Raw genomic sequence first — 18,546 nt, forward strand, 5'->3', positions numbered from 1 at the left:
GCAGTCACGGGGCGGGGGGGGGGGCGGCGGGGGGGGGGGGCGGCGGAGGGGGGGCGGGGGGGGGACGGCGGGAGGGGGGGCGGAGGGGGGGCGGGGGGGGCGGCCCGCGGGCCTCAGGGCCGGGCGCCGGCGGGCCGAGGACCACCGCGGCCTCTCAGCGGCCCGGGCCGGGGCGCACCGCCTCAGAGGACGAGGACGCCGCCGCCTCCGGCCGTTTGTTATGGTTTCCTTCAGGGCTTTTCCTCTCAGAGCCCGGACTTTCCGGAAGTGAGAGTGCCCCCCGCAAACCCCTCCGCCACGGCGTCCCGGAAGTGAGCGCACACCACCCCCCCTCCCCAAACCCCTCCGCCGAAAACAGAGTCCCTCCGCCGCGGCGCCCTTTCTCCTCCCTCCTCCCTTTCCCAGAAGCCCTCGGGCGCGGCGTTGCCCGAACCTTCCGGAACCGTGCGCGGGGAGACCGTTTCCCCCCAACACACACACACAAAGGCGAGCCGTGAGGGGCCGGCCGAGAGAAACAAAGGGGGCGGGGAGCGGCCGGAAGTGGCCGGGGCGAGGCGGCGCGCGCACTTCCGCCCGGCGCCGAGGGCCGTGCGCGGCCGCCCGGGAGCCCAGGTTCTGCTTCCGGCGTGGAGGGGGCCGCTTCCGGCGCGACGCTCGCGCTTCCCTTTTGTGCGTTTGCGGGGCGCGGAAGCGTGCGTGGCGCGCGGCCTGGCCCGCGGCGCGGGTTCCCGAGGGCCCGGCCCGGCCGGCTTCGCGCTCCCCCGGTGTTCTCGTCCTTTCCGTGGGCGGAATCGCCTCCCCGGGCCGCGTGTGCACCTGTCGCTTCTCCGAGACCTGCTGGGCTCGAACCGCGGCCCTCGGATCCGCCACCGAGTTGTCTGTCTGTCTGTCCTCCTCGGGATTCCACGGCTCCTGAGCGTGGTTTTCTAGCCATCGGCCATGGTTTTCGCACACCCACTAGCACACGCGCGTGTGTGTGTGTGTGTGTGTGTGTGTGTGTGTGTGCGCGCGCGCATGCGCGTGCTGGAGCTTGCACTCAGGGCCTGACTCTGTGCCTGAGCCTTTTCCACTCCAGGCTGGCGCTCTACCACCTGGGCCACACCTCCCCTTCCGGGTTTTTGCTGATTTGATTGGGAGAGATCAGAAGCTCCTCGACTTTTCCCTGCACCGGCTGGCACTGAACCGCCATCTTCAGACGCCAGCCCTCCTGAGTAGTTGGAATTCCAGGCGTTGAGCCACCAGCACCCGGCTGGTCAGCGGTTCATGATTGAAAGCCTTAGCAGGCCCGTCCCGTATCCACCGCTTCCTCCGCTTCTACAAGTCGCTGTAGGACCTGCTGTAATAGGGAGTTGTTTACTAAATCTCTCCTAAAAGGATGGATCAGTTCACCTAGTGAGAGAAAACATAAACAGTGGTTCTCACCTAGAATCTCAGCTACTCAGTAAACAGCTGGAGGGTCATGATTCAAGGCTAGCCAGGGCGAAAAGGCTGTGACTCTCTCCATCTCAAGAGTAGAGTGGGTGTGGTAGTGTGCATTTATAATGCCAGCTACATGAGAAGCATCAATAAGCAGTTATTGTCTAGGCCATCCTGAGGGGGGAAAAATAAGAAACCATGGAAAAAAGAAATCAAGCAAAGGGATTGGGACACAGGTCAACTGGTAAAGTGCCTGCCTAGCAAGTGTGAGGTCCTGAGTTCAAACCCCAGTATTGAAAGTTAAAGGGAGGGCTGGGAAGTTGGCTCAGTGGTAGAGCAATTGCTTTGCGTGCATGAGGCCCTGGGTTCGATTCCTCCGCACCACATAATCAGAAAAAAGACAGAAGTGGCGCTGTGGCTCAAGTGGTAGGGCACTAGCCTTGAGCTGAAGAGCTGAGGGACAGCTCCCAGGCCCAGAGTTCAGCCCCCACAGCAAAAAAAAAAGAGAAGAAAGTTAAAGGGAAAAAAAAAACTTAAGATCCTTAGCTTGACACCAGGCTTGATGACACAGGGATTCTCTGTCTCAGAAAAAATAAAAATAAAACATGGAAGGAAATAGATTCTTTTCTTTGGCGGGGGGGGGGGGGTGGGGGGGGGGGGTGGGGGGGGGGGTGGGGGGGGCGGTCATGGGGCCTGCACTCTGGGCCTGGGCGCTGTCCCTCAGCTCTTCAGCTCAAGGCTAGTGCTCTACCACTTGAGCCACAGCGCCACTTCCGGCTTTTTCTGTTTATGTGATGCTGAGAAATCGAACCCAGGGCCTCCTGCACACAAGGCAAGTGCTCTACCACTGAGCCATCTTCCCAGCCCCGAAATAAAGATTCTTAATGGCTGGAGAGAGAAGAGTTGGGAAACCATGGCAGCTTTCATTTAGATATCCTCAAGACCTACACCACAAATAGTTCCTGCTTTTAGCTGGCCCTGTAGCTGGCTTTTCTGGAGAGGTGACCATAATTGGGGTTGAATTCGTTTATATGATTTATGCCAGTGTCTTGCACGCTTGGAAAAAGGAGGCAGGGACCTGTAGGATAAACAAGTACACCAATATACATGTATAAATACATGTCCAGTATATAACCCCCGATTAGAAAAAAGGCACTACCCTGACCCTATCCAAGTTGTTGGCTTAGAGCCTGCATCTGAGACAGGTTACACACACACCCCCAAGTACTCCTGTGACCCACTCCATGGTTGTGCATCGAGTTCCGCAGCGATCGCCTAACAGCAGAGTGGCTGAGCTTAAACCTCAGGTGCTGACAGAAGGCCGTGAGCAGAAGAAAACTACAGTTCCCGGCAGCCTCGGCGCGGCCAGACGCCTGGCGAAGTGGGCGGTGCTTCCGCGCGAACGGCTTTCCTATTGGCGCAGCGTCCAAACGGCCGCGTAAGCTCGCGAGCGATTGGGCGGGTTTGTGGCGCCGCGAAGCTTCCTGATTTTGAGTTTTGCTTTTTCGGTTGGGGGGTCTGCGTCGCGGAGTGAGTGGAGGGTTTGGGGGTGTCGGGGACGGGGTTCGGGAGGAGGAGCCCGGCGGGTGGGTGGGAAGTCACCGAGTAAAGGGCGCGGAGGCGGGAAACGTAGCCCCGAATCCGGGGTCTTCAGGCAGGCGGGAGGCCGGAATCTGCCAGGGGAGAGGTGTCGGGATTGGGGGGGACGGGGCGGGGGGAGGGGGGCTTGTAGCCCTGGACGGGCCAGAATGAAATGAAAAGGGAGCGCAGGATCCGACACCCTGGGGCTGGGCCCAGCACCCCCTCGCCCCACACTGTGGGCCTCAGTTTCCTCATTGGCACCCTAAGGAATAATGAAAATACTAAGCAGAGTTGTGTGGGGTGGAGAGCAAAAGGCCGGGAGGAGGTGTGACCCAGGGTGTGACCCCAGCACAAGCAAAGAGAGAAAAATGGTTTAAACCCTTCTGGGGTGTGTGTGTGTGTGTGTGTGTGTGTGTGTGTGTGTGTGTGTGTGTGTGTGTGTGTGTGTGTGTGTGTGTGTGTGTGTGTGTGTGTGTGTGTGTCATTGTGTCAGTCCTGGGGTTTGAACTCAAGGCCTAGGCTCTATCCCTGAGCCTTTTTGCTCAAGGTTGGCACTCCACCTCCCGAACCACAGCTCCACTTCCGACTTTGCGCTGGCTCATTAGCGATATTGAGTCGTGGACTTTCCTGCCTGGGCAGGCTTCAAACGGCTATCCTCAGATCTCGGCCTCTTGAGTAGTTTAGGATGACAGGTGTGAGCCACCAGCTCCAGACCAAAATAAACCTGTTAGTTTTTGTCAGAAGCAAGGGCCTTGATCCTTTGGGAGATGGACAGTAGATGAGTGATGACTTAGAGCTGGGGGTGAGGGTTGAGGCACAAGAGACATAGCTAGAGGGTGTGGGAGTCTCCATGTGACAGAATGTTCTAAAATTCACCATGATGACATGGCACACACCTATGACTAGGTACAAACCCTTTCAGTGGTAGAGTGCCAGCCTGTCCTGCACCAGGGACTCACCGAGTTCAAACTCCAGGACCACCAGAATTAAAGCCTAAGAGCCATGGAATCGACTGGGAGTGTGGCTCAGTGGTAGAGCACTTGCCTAGCATGCATGAGGCCCTGGGTTCGATTCCTCAACACCATATAAACAAAAAGCTGGACGTGGGTGCTGTGGCTCAAGTGGTAGAGCGCTAGCCTTGAGCTGAAGAGCTGAGGGACAGCGCCCAGGCCCAGAGTTCAAGCCCCATGACTGAGAAAAAAAAAAGAGTCATTGAATTATACACTTTGAAAGAGTAGATTTTATGGTATATATGAAGTGTGTCACCAAAAAGGGTTCTGTGGGTGTTTGAACCCAGGCTTTTCTCCAGCTTGGGATCCTCCTGCCCTACCTCACGACAGGATTACAGACGTGCATCACTTTTCCTGGCTCCCATGAAGCTATTTAGAAAGCATCATTTATAATCCTACCGTATCCACTCAATAGCCTTTTTTGTTTGTTTTTGTAGGTGGTTTTTTTGGCCAGGAGCAAATCGACCCGATTTGGAAGGAGGTGAGTATGAAGGAGTGTTCATTACATAGTGTGACCATCTCAGAAAAGAAAGGAAAAAAAAAGAACACTCTAAGTTCATAAAATATTAGGAGCTGAAGCTGCTTTAAAGAATAATACATTTAGCCGGGCGCTGGTGGCTCACGCCTGTAATCCTAGCTACTCAGGAGGCTGAGATCTGAGGATCGCGGTTCAAAGCCAGCCCGGGCAGGAGAGACCGTGAGACTCCTATCTCCAATAAACCACCAGGAAACCGGAAGTGGTGCTGTAGCTCAAGTGGTAGAGCGCTCGCCTTGAGCTGAAGAGCTAAGGGACAGCGCCCAGGCCCAGAGTTCAAGCCCACAACCGACAAAAAAAAAAAAAAAAAGAATAATACATTTAGGGGCTGGGAAGGTGGCTCAGTGGTAGAGCGCTTGCCTTGCATGCATGAGGCCCTGGGTTCGATTCCTCAGCACCACATAAGCAGAAAAAAAAAGCCGGAAGTGGCGCTGTGGCTCAAGTGGTAGAGGGCTAGCCTTGAGCTGAAGAGCTGAGGGACAGCGCCCAGGCCTAGAGTTCAGGCCCCACGACCGGACCCCCCCCCTAAAAAAATAATAATAATACATTTAGGTATAGCACATTTTCTTCCAGAGTATTTTTGCTCCATTCAGGGGGCAGATATGATTATTGGAACTGAGCACCAATAGTTCATACTTGTAATCCTAGCTACTCAGGAGGCTGAGGCCGAGATCTGTGGAAAGAGGTTTAAAGCTAGTCTGGAAAGTCTGTGAGACTCTGATCTCCAATTAACCAAAAAAGCCAGAAATGAACCGGGCACAGGTAGCTCACGCCTGTAATCCTAGCTACTCAAGAGTCTGAGATCTGAGGATCACGGTTCAAAGCCAAGCTGGGCAGGAAAGTCCGTGAGACTCTTATCTCCAATAAGCCACTAGAAAACTGGAACTGGCACTGTGGCTCAAGTGGTAGAGTGTTCGCCTTGAGCTGAAGAGTGCAGGGACAGCGCCCAGAATGAGTTCAAGCCCTATGACCGACAAGAAAAAAAGCCAGAAGGGCAGCTGTGGCTCAAGTGGTAGAGTGCTAGCCTTGAGCAAAAAAGCCCAGGCCCTGAGTTCAAGCCCCAGGACCAACACACACACACATGAAATATATATGTACTATTGTGTTTTCCTTATCCCTCATTGTGTATTTTCATGTATTTGTTAGGTGTGAATAAGACAACATGAACTTTACCCCAACACCTACCCCGATCTGCAAAAAGTAAGACGTGTGCTTGTTTTTAAGTTGTTTAAGACTTCTTCAACCTTAGTCCAAGGCTAGAAAATGGGAGCTAGAAAGGCCCCTCTTCAATCTTGACTTGAACTATAGTAGATCTCATTTCTCTAGTCTTATTCAGAATTTAGATCAAACACAAAAACAAGGGATTGGAAGGGTGGCTCAGTGGTAGAGCGCTTGCCTCACATACATGAGGCCCTGGGTTCTGTTCCTCAGCACCACATAAGCCAAAAAAGCGGGCAGTGGCGCTGTGGCTCTAGGGGTAGAGCGCAGCCTTGAGCTGAAGAGCTGAGGGGAATGCCAGGGCTCATTGGGACCAGCCACAGGGAGCCGCCAGCGTTTGAACGTGACACCGGCTGGCCTCATGCTCCTCACCGCCGTATCACCGGACTATGTTTTCTGGTTACTAGGTCATCTTCCTTCATTTACATTCTAGTTTTTCAAGTGATCTTTTCAGTCTCTCACATGCATTGCATCCAGTCTTAAACCACTGTGCTAGAAGACGGTTCATAAGTGAGTTTGAATCCATACGAGCCCTTGAAGCTACGCCGCTCCCCACTTACCTGTGCAGTGATAACACGTCAGCGCTGTGACAACCCCGCTTCCCCATCGCCCGCAGAATAACCAGCTCCGCCCATCGAGACATGGCGTCCGGCGTCAGGACCCCTCCCAGATGGAGGGCGATGACGGACTCCGTGGAGTCAACCCCCTTGCCTTCAACCAAAGAGCGTCTGGCCGTCCTCTGCCCTTCTCAGGAGCTCCTGGAGTATTACCAAAAGAAGATGGCCGAGTGTGAGGTGGAAAACAAGGACCTACTCAAGAAGTTGGAGCTCTACAAGGAAGCCTGTGAAGGCCAGGTAAGAGACGAGGCCCCGGCGCTGCGGCTTCCGCCTCCCGAGCAGCAGGGAGACACTGCGCCTTCTCCCCGCGGCCAGCGGCTTACCTCTGATCCTCCCCTGACAGCTAACTACTGGGCAACACGATTGCCTCCACGGCTTCTTGTTGGGTTTTAACTCAGGCCCCTTGCGCTGGCCAGGCGGGTGCTCTGCCCTGGAGTCACGGCCTCCAGCCCTTCTTGGGCATCTCTGACTGGTGACCTGCCTGGTCACTTAGGGGAGGGGAGATCTCCCTGTGAGCGGCTCCTCCGTCCCTTGCCCTCTGGATCACATAGCATCACCAGACATCACCAGGAGCATCAGCAGACATTGACTGCTGTGTCTTGGGCAGGCTGGGGAGGGCTAGAGGTAGAGGTGTGGATGCCAAGCTCCCCATAGTGAGAACCCTTCCAGAAAGGCCTGTCACATTCTAGAGTAAATCGATGTTACATGTTCAGCCATACTCAATCACTACGTAACTGTGGCTGGGGCCCCTCTCCCGCTCCTCCCCTCATGTCTGCCACATGAAGCCCGCCTTAGCCCTTCTGCCAGCCCAGATTGGGCTTCCTAGACCCACAGGATGGATGAACTCAGATGCCGGTCCTCACAGCCACCTACAGCCTTGTCTCCGTCTGTCTGTCTCTGGGGAGAGCACCTCAAGCATGCTAAGCATGTGCTCTATAACTGAGCCACACCCCTAGCTCATCCTTTAGATCCAGGGCTGGGGGTATGGCTCATGTGGGAAGGCACCTGTTTCATAAGCCCAAGGCCCCGAGTTCAGACCCCTAGTGCCATGAAAAAAAAATTCAAAAATTATAGAGAGTAGCCAAGTACTGGTAGCTCACGCCTGTCATCCTAAGCACTCAGGAGGCTGAGATCTGAGGATTACAGTTCGAAGCCAGCTCAGGCAAGAAGGTCTGTGAGAGTCTTTATCTCCAAGGAACCACCAGCAAATCTGGAAATGAAACTGTGGCTCAGGTGGTAGAGTTCCAGCTTTGAGTGAAAGAGCTAAAGGAAAAGGCCCAGGCCCTGAGTTCAAGTCCTAGTATCTATGTGTGTTCACACGCATGTGCATGCATGCATACACACAATTAAAAAATAAAAACCTAGTACTGTTGAATTCTGTCCTAGCGAACCCAGCTCTTGAGAATATTTCCACACCAATGGGCTCCTCCATGCTCCTTTGAAACCCTCCCTCCACTCCCCTTACCGGTGTCTTGCAGCATAAGCTTGACTGGGGTTTGCAGCAGAGGGAGGAGGAGATTGCCGAGCTGCAGAAGGCGCTGAGCGACATGCAGATCTGCCTCTTCCAGGAGCGGGAACACGTTCTACGCCTCTACTCGGAAAACGACCGGCTGAGAATCAGGTATAACAGAAGGAGGGACGTGTCAGAGGAAAGAGGCTGAATTACATTGGAAATGGTGGCCTCGTCCCCAGCCGTTTTCTTGCGTTCTGACCCCCCCTCCCGGGAAACAGACTCTGCAGGACAGTTCCCCGGCAGGCTTTCAGGAAAGGCACAGAACGCATTCGAGAATTACGAGCGCCGCTCAGTGGTGATGGAGGCGGAAGTGCCTCTGGGAGGCGGAGCCTTTTCCCTCCCCACACTGCCCAGTAGTGGGGCCTGAGGCTGCTGTCCTGGGCAGACGTAGCAGCGGAAGCCCCTGAGCCGAGCGCCGTCCTCAGGAAGGGCTCTGCCCGCTGGCGGTGGATGTGGCGACCCTCGGAGCCATGCACACACCGCTCTGCCTTGGGGGTGGGAGGGTGGAGCGTAAAGCCGTTCAGCCAGTGTGAGTGTTGGATGGCATTACGCACATCGCCACTGTCTAACGGCAGGATCTTCTCCTGGGTTCGCCTTCCGTGGCAAGGCCCCACGGCCCCTTCTCCCAGCCCTGAGCATCCGCCAGTCAGCACTCTGCTTCTCCGCGTTTGTCTGTGACGCCTTGTTAGCCGAACCCTGCAGTCCTTTGAGTCTTAGCCTCGCGTCAGCATGTAGCAAATACCTTTTTTTCTTTTTCATTTATTATTTTTTTTTTGCCAGTCCTGGGGCTTGAACTCAGGGCTTGGGTGCTGTCCCTGAGCTTTTTTTGCTGAAGGCTAGTACTCTACCACTTGAACCACAGCTCCACTTCCAGCTTTTTGGTGGTTCATTGGAGATAAGAATCTCACTTTCCTGCCCAGGCTGGCTTCAAACTCCAATCCTCAGCTCTTAGCCTCTTAGAGAGCTAGGATGATAGGCATGAGCCACTGGCCCCAGCCTAATTTACCCCTAGTAGTGTCCGGTCTTCATTTGAGGTTACTGTGGTTTCAAAATTAGTCAGAAGGGAAATCCTGTAGAAGGACGAGGGTCACTGGGTGTGTGGCACATGACGTGTGCTTGCCTCCCGTGAGAACGGCAGGGAGCTGGAAGACAAGAAGAAGATCCAGAGCCTCCTGGCCCTCGTGGGAACGGACAGCCAGGAAGTGACGTATTTCTACAAGGAGCCTCCCCACAAGGCGAGTACCGCGGGGGTGCAGGGCAGGGCGCGCCACAGTCAGCCTGAGACAGCGCCCAGAGGCCCCGGCCGTCCCAGCCCCTGTGTATGAGCAGTTTTCAGAGCGTTTTCCTTTAAACCCTTGGAATAGCACGGGGACCCCCATCCCACCCCGTAGAACTAGAAAACGCACAGCCGCAGGTGGAGAGCTCACCTAGCTTATGTGAGTTCATCCCCAGCACCACAGAAGAAGAGGAAAACAGAACCAAAGCCCCGAGGGGCGGGTGGCAGGTGCTTAAAAACAAGAGGCAGACTCTGCCGAGAACACAGCTCAGGTCTTGAGTCCGCATTTAAAATCTCGTTTATGCAGACTACACATGTATACACACACAGGAATCCATTACATGAAAGTGTCCACTAACTCTAAACCCCAGGCAGACCGTTCTTAATAGTTTTGTTCTACTCAGAAATATCTGTATGTACGTATCTGTGTGTGTGTGTGTGTGTGTGTGTGCGTGTGTGTGTGTGTGTGTAGTGTGTGTGTGTGTGTGTAGTGTGTGTGTGTGTGTGTAGTGTGTGTGTGTGTGTGTGTGAGTGTGTGTGTGTGTAGTGTGTGTGTGTGTGTGTAGTGTGTGTGTGTGCGCGTGTGTGTGTGTGCGTGTGTGTGTAGTGTGTGTGTGTGTAGTGTGTGTGTGTGTGTGTAGTGTGTGTGTGTGTAGTGTGTGTGTGTGTGTAGTGTGTGTGTGTGTGTGTAGTGTGTGTGTGTGTAGTGTGTGTGTGTGTGTGTGTGTAGTGTGTGTGTGTGTGTGTAGTGTGTGTGTGTGTGTGTAGTGTGTGTGTGTGTGTCTGTGTCTGTGTGTGTGTGTGTGTGTGTGTGTGTGTGTGTGTAAAGTGTGCAGCCCAGGCTGGCCTCGAAGCCCAGGGCTTCCTGACACTGCCTCTCCCACGCTGAGGTGGGAGGTGCGTGCCGCCACGCCCAGGCAGCCCTTCACATCCATTAACAGTTTCTCAGGAGTTTGGTTGTGTTTTTTGTTGTTGTTGTTGTTGTTGTTGTCGGTCATGGGGCCTGAACTCAGGGCCTGGGCGCTGTCCTTCAGCTCTTCAGCTCAAGGCTAGCGCTCTACCACTTGAGCCACAGCGCCACTTCCAGCTTTTTTCTTTTTGCTTATGTGGTGCTGAGGAATCGAACCCAGGGCCTCATGCATGCAAGGCAAGCGCTCTACCACTGAGCCACCTTCCCAGCCCTGTTTTTATATTTTTGAACACAGCTACATCAGTACCTGCTTGCTTTCTGTTCTTTTCCATAAGGACTTTGTTAAAGAGTCCTTTCCAGACCCATTTGAGAGAAACATTATTTATTTTAATGTATTTATGCATTCAACGTATTTATAGCTTATATATATCAATAGTATGTTAAACGCATAGTAAGCATATATAATACGTATTAAACACATACTAAGCATATATAAATACGTATTTATTGTATTTATTTTCATATGCGTGTGCCCATCCTGGGGCTTGAATTCAGGTCCTGGGCACTGTCCCTTAGCTTTTTCTACTCAAGGCAAACACTCAGCTCCACTTCTGCTTTTGGAGTTTATTGGAGATAAGTCTCATGGACTTTCTGCCTAAGCTGGCTTCAAACCTCAATCCTCAGATCTCAGCCTCCTGAGTAGCTAGGATGACGGATGCGACTCATCAGTCCACTATTCATTTGTCTCCTCAGCACTAGTCTTTAATCCAGAAATCTGTTGCTCCGCCCACATGGCCTGCGGCACACCCGGCTCCTGATGCGAGTGTGGCCAGCAGGCCCTGCTGGGCCAAGCACGCCCATGCTTCCGACTTTGACAACCCTCCACCCTCCTTTGCTGCTTCAGGTCAGCATTCCCCAGAAGACCCTCCAGCCTGTGGGTGCACAGGAGCCGGAGCGGCCTTCCGAGTGCAAAGCAGGTAACCACGCGCCCTTGCCCCGGCCACCCAGACTCTGTCTACCACGCAGCAAAACCTCCGGCGCTCCCAGCATCCAGGGCCACGTGTGATTCAGTTCCGTGTAGCGCAGGTGTTCTTTGCTTTTTGTCTTTGTTGTTGTTTTCATGCAGCTTTCCCTATTGATACGTGATTATATCCACCCGTCCATGGGAGCGGTGTGGCATTTCAGCATTGGCTACGTGTGTCAGGAGCGTGGCATCATCACAGTGAACACAGCTGTTAACTCACACAAGCACCTTTGTCTCTTCCATTTCACTCTCCCCCATTTCACTTAGGTTTATTTTATTTCACTTAATTACTTTGTTTCACTTCAGAGGTGCATCTTGGGTGCTATGCACCCAAGCTGTTTACTAGCAGTTCTCAAATATACATTTATTTATTGTTAATTCTTTAGTGTGTGTGTGCGCGTGTGTGCGTGCGTGCATGCATGCATGGGGCCTGAGCACTGTCCCTGAGCTCATTTGCTCAAGGCTATACCACTTGAGCCACAGCATCACTTCAGGGGGTTTGGTGCTTACTGGGGGTGAGGTCTGCCTCCATTTTCCTTCTTGTTGTTGGTCCCCTCCAGTTACATAGTTTAACTTTTGCATAATTGGCATTGAACATTGTGACTGCATCTGCTTGGCCTCCCTCCCCCCATTCTTGGGGTCCATTCCACAGCGCCGTTCTTTATGAAGACTATAGATCCAACTTGCTTCATCTCTTCAGGGTCACCGTGGTGTCCGGGGAAAGTCCCACCGAGGTCCCTCGCTTGAAAGATGCAGCGATTCGGTTAGGGCCATTATGTATGATTGCTGCTGTATGTTTTCCTTTTCTCCTCTGCACACACACCCAGTGCTGGTCCTTGAATGGCGGCGAGAAAAGCTGAGGAAAGTTCTTGATGCCATGTTGTCTTGTATTGCAGATCCTAAAACAAGCAGGAAAAGAGCCGCGCTGAGAGAAAAGGAAGCCAGTGCCGAGCACCACCAGCAGGACGTGGAGACGCTGGCCCTCCAGGTGACCTGCGTGACAAGTGTCCCCCGCCCCTGGCCCCGGCAGGTGGCACGCGAGTCAGGAGACCGAGGCCACTGGCTTCTAAGCTCTTCATGTTGTAAAACCCTGAATTCTCGACGTGAACATTCTAGAACCTCTCAACCTGCAGCCCACACGCTAAGCCCTACCCCACAAAACCATCCTAAAGTGAGAGTTTGCCTGGTGGTTGGCCTCGGAGACAGGCAGAGTTGCAGAGGGAGCGGGTCTGGGCTGGCGATCACCGTGCGTGACCTCACGGGTCGCGAGGTCCAGGAAAGCAGCAAATCACGTCTTGTCCTCCTGTCCTCGGTGGAGTGCCGGGACCAGGATTTTCACCTGTGGGCGGGGAGGTCTGCTGGTTTAAACGACAGGTTCTACCTTTGGCCAATGTCTCTAGAGTCATGACAGCAGACTCGGAAGGAAATTCTATTGCATTAATTTACAGGGCCTGGGGTTTGAACTCAGGGCCTCGAGCCCTGCCCCCAGCTTACGTTCATTTTCCTTTTTTTTTTTTTTTTTTAGTGCCAGTCCTGGGGCTTGAACTCAGGGCCTAGGCGCTGTCCCTGAGCTTCTTTTTGCTCAAGGCTGGCACTCTACCACTTGAGCCACAGCACCATTTCCGGCTTTTTCTGTGTGTGTGGTACTGACGAATTGAGCCCAGGGCTTCATGCGTGCTAGGCGAGCACTCTGCCTCCGAGCCACCTTCCCAGGCCGCTTGCTCTGCTTTTTGAAACCCAGAAACTAAGAAGAGCCATTCCGATTCTGTGCAGTTAGGGCATCTTCAAAGGGCATCAGTCCTAAGGGGCAAAAGGAGGCCAGGCCAGGCCAGAGTGCGAGTGAGGGAGAGGGCAGTCTGTCATCTTGTCTGCGCGACACAGATTTGGAGCTGAATGTGCAGTCAACCCCATTCCTAAGACCACAGGAGCGTTAGAGCTCTAACAGCTCTCCTGCTGTACTTCTGGGCCTCCTGTGGCTGGGTTTTCCTTCTGGCCTCGAGCTGACATGGACAAGGAGTGATCAGCGCCCCCTGTCGGCCTGTGTAGGTAGAAGCACTGCAGGCCCAGCTGGAGGAGCAGACCAAGCTTTCCCAGGAGCAGGTGCACGGACTCATGGAGGACAGGAGGATTCACATGGAGGAGATCCAGGTTCAGCAGCAAAGAAACCAGCTCAGGATCAAGGAGCTCACGAGAAGGTGAGTGTCTCAGGCTCTCAGCCTTTCCCTCGAGGCTGGTGCTCTACCACTTGAGCCGTGCCTGCAGTTCCTTGCTGAAAGGAACTGTAAAAGGAGTCGAGTGAGCTTTTCTGCCCAGGCAGGCCTTGAACCATGGTCTCCCTGCGTCTGCGTCCCGTTCTTCCAGTGTTCGTGCAAGCTGTTTCCTTAGGTTATTCCTCCCGCTTCTCTGGGGTTGTGTAGCCTTCCCAGTGCTGCGAGTCCTCCACGGATGTCAGACAGCCACCATTCCCCGCGCCAAAGCGCTGACATCTCGGCATCAATTATGAGGGACCCCATTATCTGACTCTCGGCCCGTATTCACTGTGTGCTTCAGCCAGGCTCAGAGCAGCAGCTGGGGTGGGGCGGGCGCTGGCTGGTCCCCTTCCTCCACGTCCCACCATGACGCGGCCCCTCTGAGGACCCGCCCCCACCTGACAAAATGCGTCTCTGTCCCCGGCTGTCCCCGTGGGGCCTCTGTCCTGTCCCCTGCCTGAGCACAAAAGCCACACACACGCTCCCTGCAGCATAGCACCCAGCCTAAGCTGACTGAGGAGAGAGCCCAGGGCCTTGTCCCTCAAGGCCCCGCTGACCCTCAGAGTAGAAGCCCAGCCGTGGTTTCCCAGCTCATCCATCACCACCCCTGTGGGGCATGATCTCTGCATCTGACCCCCGTGGGGCATGATCTCTGCATCTGACCCCCATGGTGCATGATCTCTGCGTCTGAGCACCGTGGTGCATGATCTCTGCGTCTGAGCACCGTGGTGCATGATCTCTGCGTCTGAGCACCGTGGTACATTATCTCTGCATCTGACCCCCATGATGCATGATCTCTGCATCTGACCCCCATGGTGCATGATCTCTGCATCTGAGCACCGTGGTGCATGATCTCTGCATCTGAGCACCGTGGTGCATGATCTCTGCATCTGAGCACCTAATGGGTGTCTTCCGTGTGCCCCATCCTCTGACGGCCAGTGGACGGCATGACATCCAGGCCCACAGTGACTGTCCCCAGGTGTCGCTTTCATCCCGTTCGTGCATTCAGTCTGTACGTTCCGCGTTTGTAAGTGAGAGCATGGCGTAGGACAGGACAGAAGTGCCCGGTGCCCGGTGGAGCGGGAGCATCTCTGCGTAACCATCCGCCCACTTCTGTGTACGCAGACAGCGCAGGCCTGAATAACACCTCCTTCCCAAGCTCTGTGCCCGCCCCGCGCTGCTGCCCCCTAGCGGAGTGTCCTGTTACCCCTGGGAGAACCATGTGGGTCCCACAGTATTGTGGGTGGTCTCCTCACCGTATGTCGCCTCTTACAGGCACTGAGATCATTCGAGAGGTTATTTTTCTAGGTCGTGATGGCAAAGTGATGACTTGCTAACCGCCAGAGATAATCTGTCCTAAAGATGCCAGCAAAAAAACCGACTAAACAATGAAGCGGAGAGGACGTGGAACTCTGGCTCAAGTGGTTTAGCACTAGCCTTGAGCAAAAAAAGCTCAGGGAAAGTACTCAGGCTCTGAGTTCAAGTCTCATGACCAACACTACCCCCCCCAACACACACACAGGCTGATCTGTTCCTGACCCTCAAAACCAGTTATAAGGAATTGTTGAGATCTGTGTAGGTGGTGGGGCGGGGGAGAAGGGGGGCTGGCCGGGGAGAGGGGGGTCAGTAGTAAGCAATCTACCAGACTGGAGAAAACACACTGTTGAACTGGAAAACTTGATATGCTGTACCAGCATGAGCAGGTTTTTTGTTTGTTTGTTTTTGCCGGTTGTGGGGGCTGAACTCTGGGCCTGGGTGCTGTCCCTCAGCTCTTGAGCTCAGGGCTAGTGCTCTACCACTTGAGCCACAGCGCCACTTCCAGGTTTTTTTTTCTGCTTACGTGGTGCTGAGGAATCAAACCCAGGGCCTCATGCATGCGAGGCAAGCGCTCTACCACTGAGCCACCTTCCCAGTGCATGAGCAGGTTTTGAACGTAAGACAGAGTATACATTGCAGGGGATGGAGCATGTAGAAGATGGAGGAGTTAAAATAGACTCAGGCGTTGAGGTAGCCTCCTAGGAAAAAAATCCATCTCAACAAAGGACAAGATATGAGCAGGTGTGGCGGTACACTCCTGTAACCCATGCTGCTCAGGAGGCTGAGGCGGGAGGATGGCAAGCGTGGGACCTGAAGGGAGGATTGTGCTCCATCAGGCTGTGCAGAAGGTTAGCAGGACCCGTCTCGGCAAGCCAGGCAGGCACCGTGAGGCAGGGCTGTAGTCCCAGCTGCGCTGAGGATGGCAGTCATAAACACCAGAACAGCAAAAAGGAGCGAGGGGCTGGGTGTGGCCCCAGGCAGGGAGCTCGCTTGGTCAGCTGTACCAGGCCCTGGTTTCCAGCTCAGCCCCGCCAGAGAAAGATAGGCAGCGACCAGCCATGCCACAGAGCACACACCTGGAAGGCAGGACGGCCAGAGACAAAGGGACTGACTCTGCTGTGCGTGTGCCGGGCCTCGGTCTTGAACTCGAGGCCTGGGCACTGCCCCCGAGCTTTTGTGCTCAAGGCTAGCACTAACCCACTCGAGTCGCAGCTCCAATTTCTGGCTTTTTCTAGTTAATTGAGGATGAGAGTCTGATGGGCTTTCCCGCCTGGGCTGGCTTTGAACCGCATTCCTCAGATCTCAGCCTCCCTGAGCAGCTGGGATGACAGGCGTGAGCACCAACACCCGGCGATTCTTTAAGACACCATTGCTCCATTCCTCCCCATGTCTCTTCTGGGACACACTCAAATACAGGCCATGTGCGCATATTTCTGTCATCTTCCCAATCGCAAGGCCTCCATCGGCGCTGTGTAAAGCAGTGAAGCCAGGGGCTTGGGTAGATCCGGCACGCTGTGACAGCACCAGCCACGCGGTCTCCGGTGCTGCAGCTGCGTGTCCGCCTCTGTCCCCCTCCCCAGCCTCCACCACACGCAGGAGCTGCTCTACGAGAGCACCAGAGACTTCTTGCAGCTCAGGTTTGACAGCCAGAGCAAGGAGCAGTCGTGGATGCTGGAGAAGGACCAGTTGGTGTTGGAGCTGCGGCTGTACCGGGGGAAGGGCAGGAAGAGGGAGGACCGCAGCGAGAAGGGCCCGCCCTCCCTGCACGACAGCCACCCTGCCCAGCAGGAGTACGTGAAGGTAACGGCCCGAGTGTTCCTGAGCCTGCGAGCCATGTGCGGGCAGCATGCAGGGCGTCACCGCCGCCGTGGCTTCCGGGGGTTGGAGATGCTGTACAGGCTTCACTCCTTCAACCCGAGGGCCAGGCCGGTGCCAGCCGCTCACCCCTGCCGTCCCAGCTACGCAGGAGATCAGAGACGTGGAGGGTCCGGTTCCAAGCCAGCCCAGGCAGGAAAGTGTGTGAGCCTCTGATCTCCAGTGCGCCGCCAGAAAGCCAGAAGTGGCGCCGTGGCTCAAGGGGTAGAGCGCCAGCCTTGAGCTGAAGAGCGGAGCCACGGCGCCCAGGCCCAGAGTTCAGGCCCCACAAACGAACAAAAAGTTTCTAGTAGCATCCCTTGGAATAAGGGCGAAGAGAAGAGTCTAGATAGGTTTCCTGCATTCCCCAGAATTCCCTGCCGCGCTTCGCCTCCGCCTCCTCCCTCCCCGGCTGCGCTGCGGAAGCGCTGCTCACCCGCCGCTGCTCACCCGCCCCCCCCCCCCCCCCCCCCCCCCGCCGTCTGTCCCTTCGCCCGCAGTCCCTGAAGGAGCGGCTGCGGCAGGAGCAGCGGCTGTCAGCCATGTACCAGGAGCAGTGCGTTTCCCTGGAGGAGGAGCTCGCCCGCATTCGGGAGGAGGAGGGCGTGAGGAGAGAGATTTTCAAGGTAGGGGAGGCCCCGCCTCCCTCGCGGGGTGGTGGGGTCGCAGGGCGCGTGCGCCCCCCCTCCCCCCGCCTCACCCCTGCACGGCCCCACGCAGGACCGCTCTCACAAGATGGGGAAGCGCCTGCAGCTGATGACCAAGCGCTACGAGGCCCTGGAGCACCGCCGCATCCTGGAGGTGGAGGGCTTCAAGACCGACATTAGGATTCTCCGGCAGAAGCTCAGAGACCTGGAGCAGATGCTCCACAAGGTAAGGGCTGGGCCCCGGGACTGCAGGGAGGAAGGGGCTCCCCCAGAAGAGCCTGCACCCGCCAAGAAGCCCCCCCTGAAAATCAGCTCAAGCGCCCCCTTGAGGACGGGTGGAAACAGGGAGTGATGAATATTTGCATCTAAGCCGGGCACCTGTGACTCACGCCTGTCATCCCAGCTAGATCTGAGGATGGAGTCGAAAGCCAGCCCGGGCGGGGGGAGGAGGGAAGCCCATGAGACTCTCATCTCCAACCAACCACCGAGACGTGGGAAGTGGAGCTGTGGCCCAAAATGGTAGAGCGCCAGCCCTGAGTGAAACTCAGGGCCAGCGCCCAGGCCCTGAGTTCAAGTCCTAGGAGTGGTGCATGTGCGCGTGCACGTGCACACACACACACACACACACACACACACACACACGCTTGTAAGCAAACTTGGGAGTTGTTCCTCCCGCCCTGTGTCTGTCTCACCACCAGGCCGAGGGGGGCAGTGGGCAGAGCAGGGCTCCCAGCTTCCGGGCCACGTTCCCTCAGGACCCCTCATGGACGCTTAGGGTCCCCACAAAGCCTCCGCTCCGCGGCAGCAGGAGCGAGGCGGCTGTGTCTGCGGGTGTTACGGGGTGCCGCTGCGGCCCGCCTGCCTTCGCTGCATCCCGAGTCACCGAGGCTTGCAGGGCCTCGCTGCGCCCGGGATCCCGACACGCCGCCGCCGCCCTCTTCCTCCTGCCCCTCCGCAGGCCACGCTCAGCACCCAGGCCAACAAGGACCTGGCCATGCTGTGCGACATGCGCAGCAGCAGCCGGCGGGCGCACCGGATCCAGGGCGAGCTGCGGAACCTCAAGTCCAAGGTGTTCGGGCTGGAGAACCAGCTGCGGCTCTGCTGACCTGGCCCCGGGGCGTCCTGAGATGGGGGGACCCCAGCCCCGCAAGGCACCGGCGGGGGACAGGCAGGCTGGGGTGAGGAGCAAGCTCTTTTCCAGGTGACGCGTTCCTTGTAGTTTCCACGGTCCCGCTGTAGCCTTGTTTTCGTTCTTGTTCTTGTTTTTGGGGGGACCCTGGATTACTTACCATGTGTTACCTGGTTTCGTTTCTTTAAAACGACGAGGAAACTTAGGAAGCAATGTCTTGGCTGGGCTCCGAGGGCCGGGCGCCTGTGAG

At 55.7% G+C, this 18,546-nt stretch overlaps 1 protein-coding gene across 2 annotated transcripts; it reads left to right on the forward strand.

Moving 5' to 3' along the window:
• Positions 1–2,866: 2,866 nt before the first annotated feature.
• On the forward strand, positions 2,867–18,546 carry Ccdc77 (coiled-coil domain containing 77). Of its 2 annotated transcripts, XM_069988863.1 has the most exons (13): positions 2,867–2,946; positions 4,445–4,488; positions 5,689–5,742; positions 6,377–6,614; positions 7,856–7,998; positions 9,029–9,125; positions 10,981–11,053; positions 11,997–12,088; positions 13,147–13,295; positions 16,247–16,466; positions 17,021–17,146; positions 17,241–17,393; positions 18,126–18,546. In XM_069988863.1, exons 3-13 carry the CDS (start codon positions 5,705–5,707, stop codon positions 18,270–18,272), a joined length of 1,476 nt encoding a protein of 491 aa, XP_069844964.1. In that variant the 5' UTR covers positions 2,867–2,946; positions 4,445–4,488; positions 5,689–5,704; the 3' UTR covers positions 18,273–18,546. The 2 variants fall into 2 exon arrangements, with proteins under 2 accessions (XP_069844964.1, XP_069844965.1); XM_069988864.1 differs by lacking the exons at positions 2,867–2,946; positions 4,445–4,488 and having other exon boundaries at positions 5,709–5,742; positions 6,329–6,614.

This window comes from Dipodomys merriami, unplaced genomic scaffold, assembly GCF_024711535.1.
Source record: "Dipodomys merriami isolate MVZ:Mamm:240054 unplaced genomic scaffold, mDipMer1.0.p SCAF_368, whole genome shotgun sequence".
Classification (NCBI taxonomy): domain Eukaryota; kingdom Metazoa; phylum Chordata; class Mammalia; order Rodentia; family Heteromyidae; genus Dipodomys; species Dipodomys merriami.

Bases quoted from the DNA above. Each gene is read 5' to 3' on its own strand.
- Ccdc77 (XM_069988863.1), top strand. From the start codon at position 5,705: ATGAACTTTACCCCAACACCTACCCCGATCTGCAAAAA. The intron at 12,089-13,146 runs GTGACCTGCGTG...CGGCCTGTGTAG, and splicing joins TGGAGACGCTGGCCCTCCAG to GTAGAAGCACTGCAGGCCCA. The intron at 17,147-17,240 runs GTAGGGGAGGCC...GGCCCCACGCAG, and splicing joins TGAGGAGAGAGATTTTCAAG to GACCGCTCTCACAAGATGGG.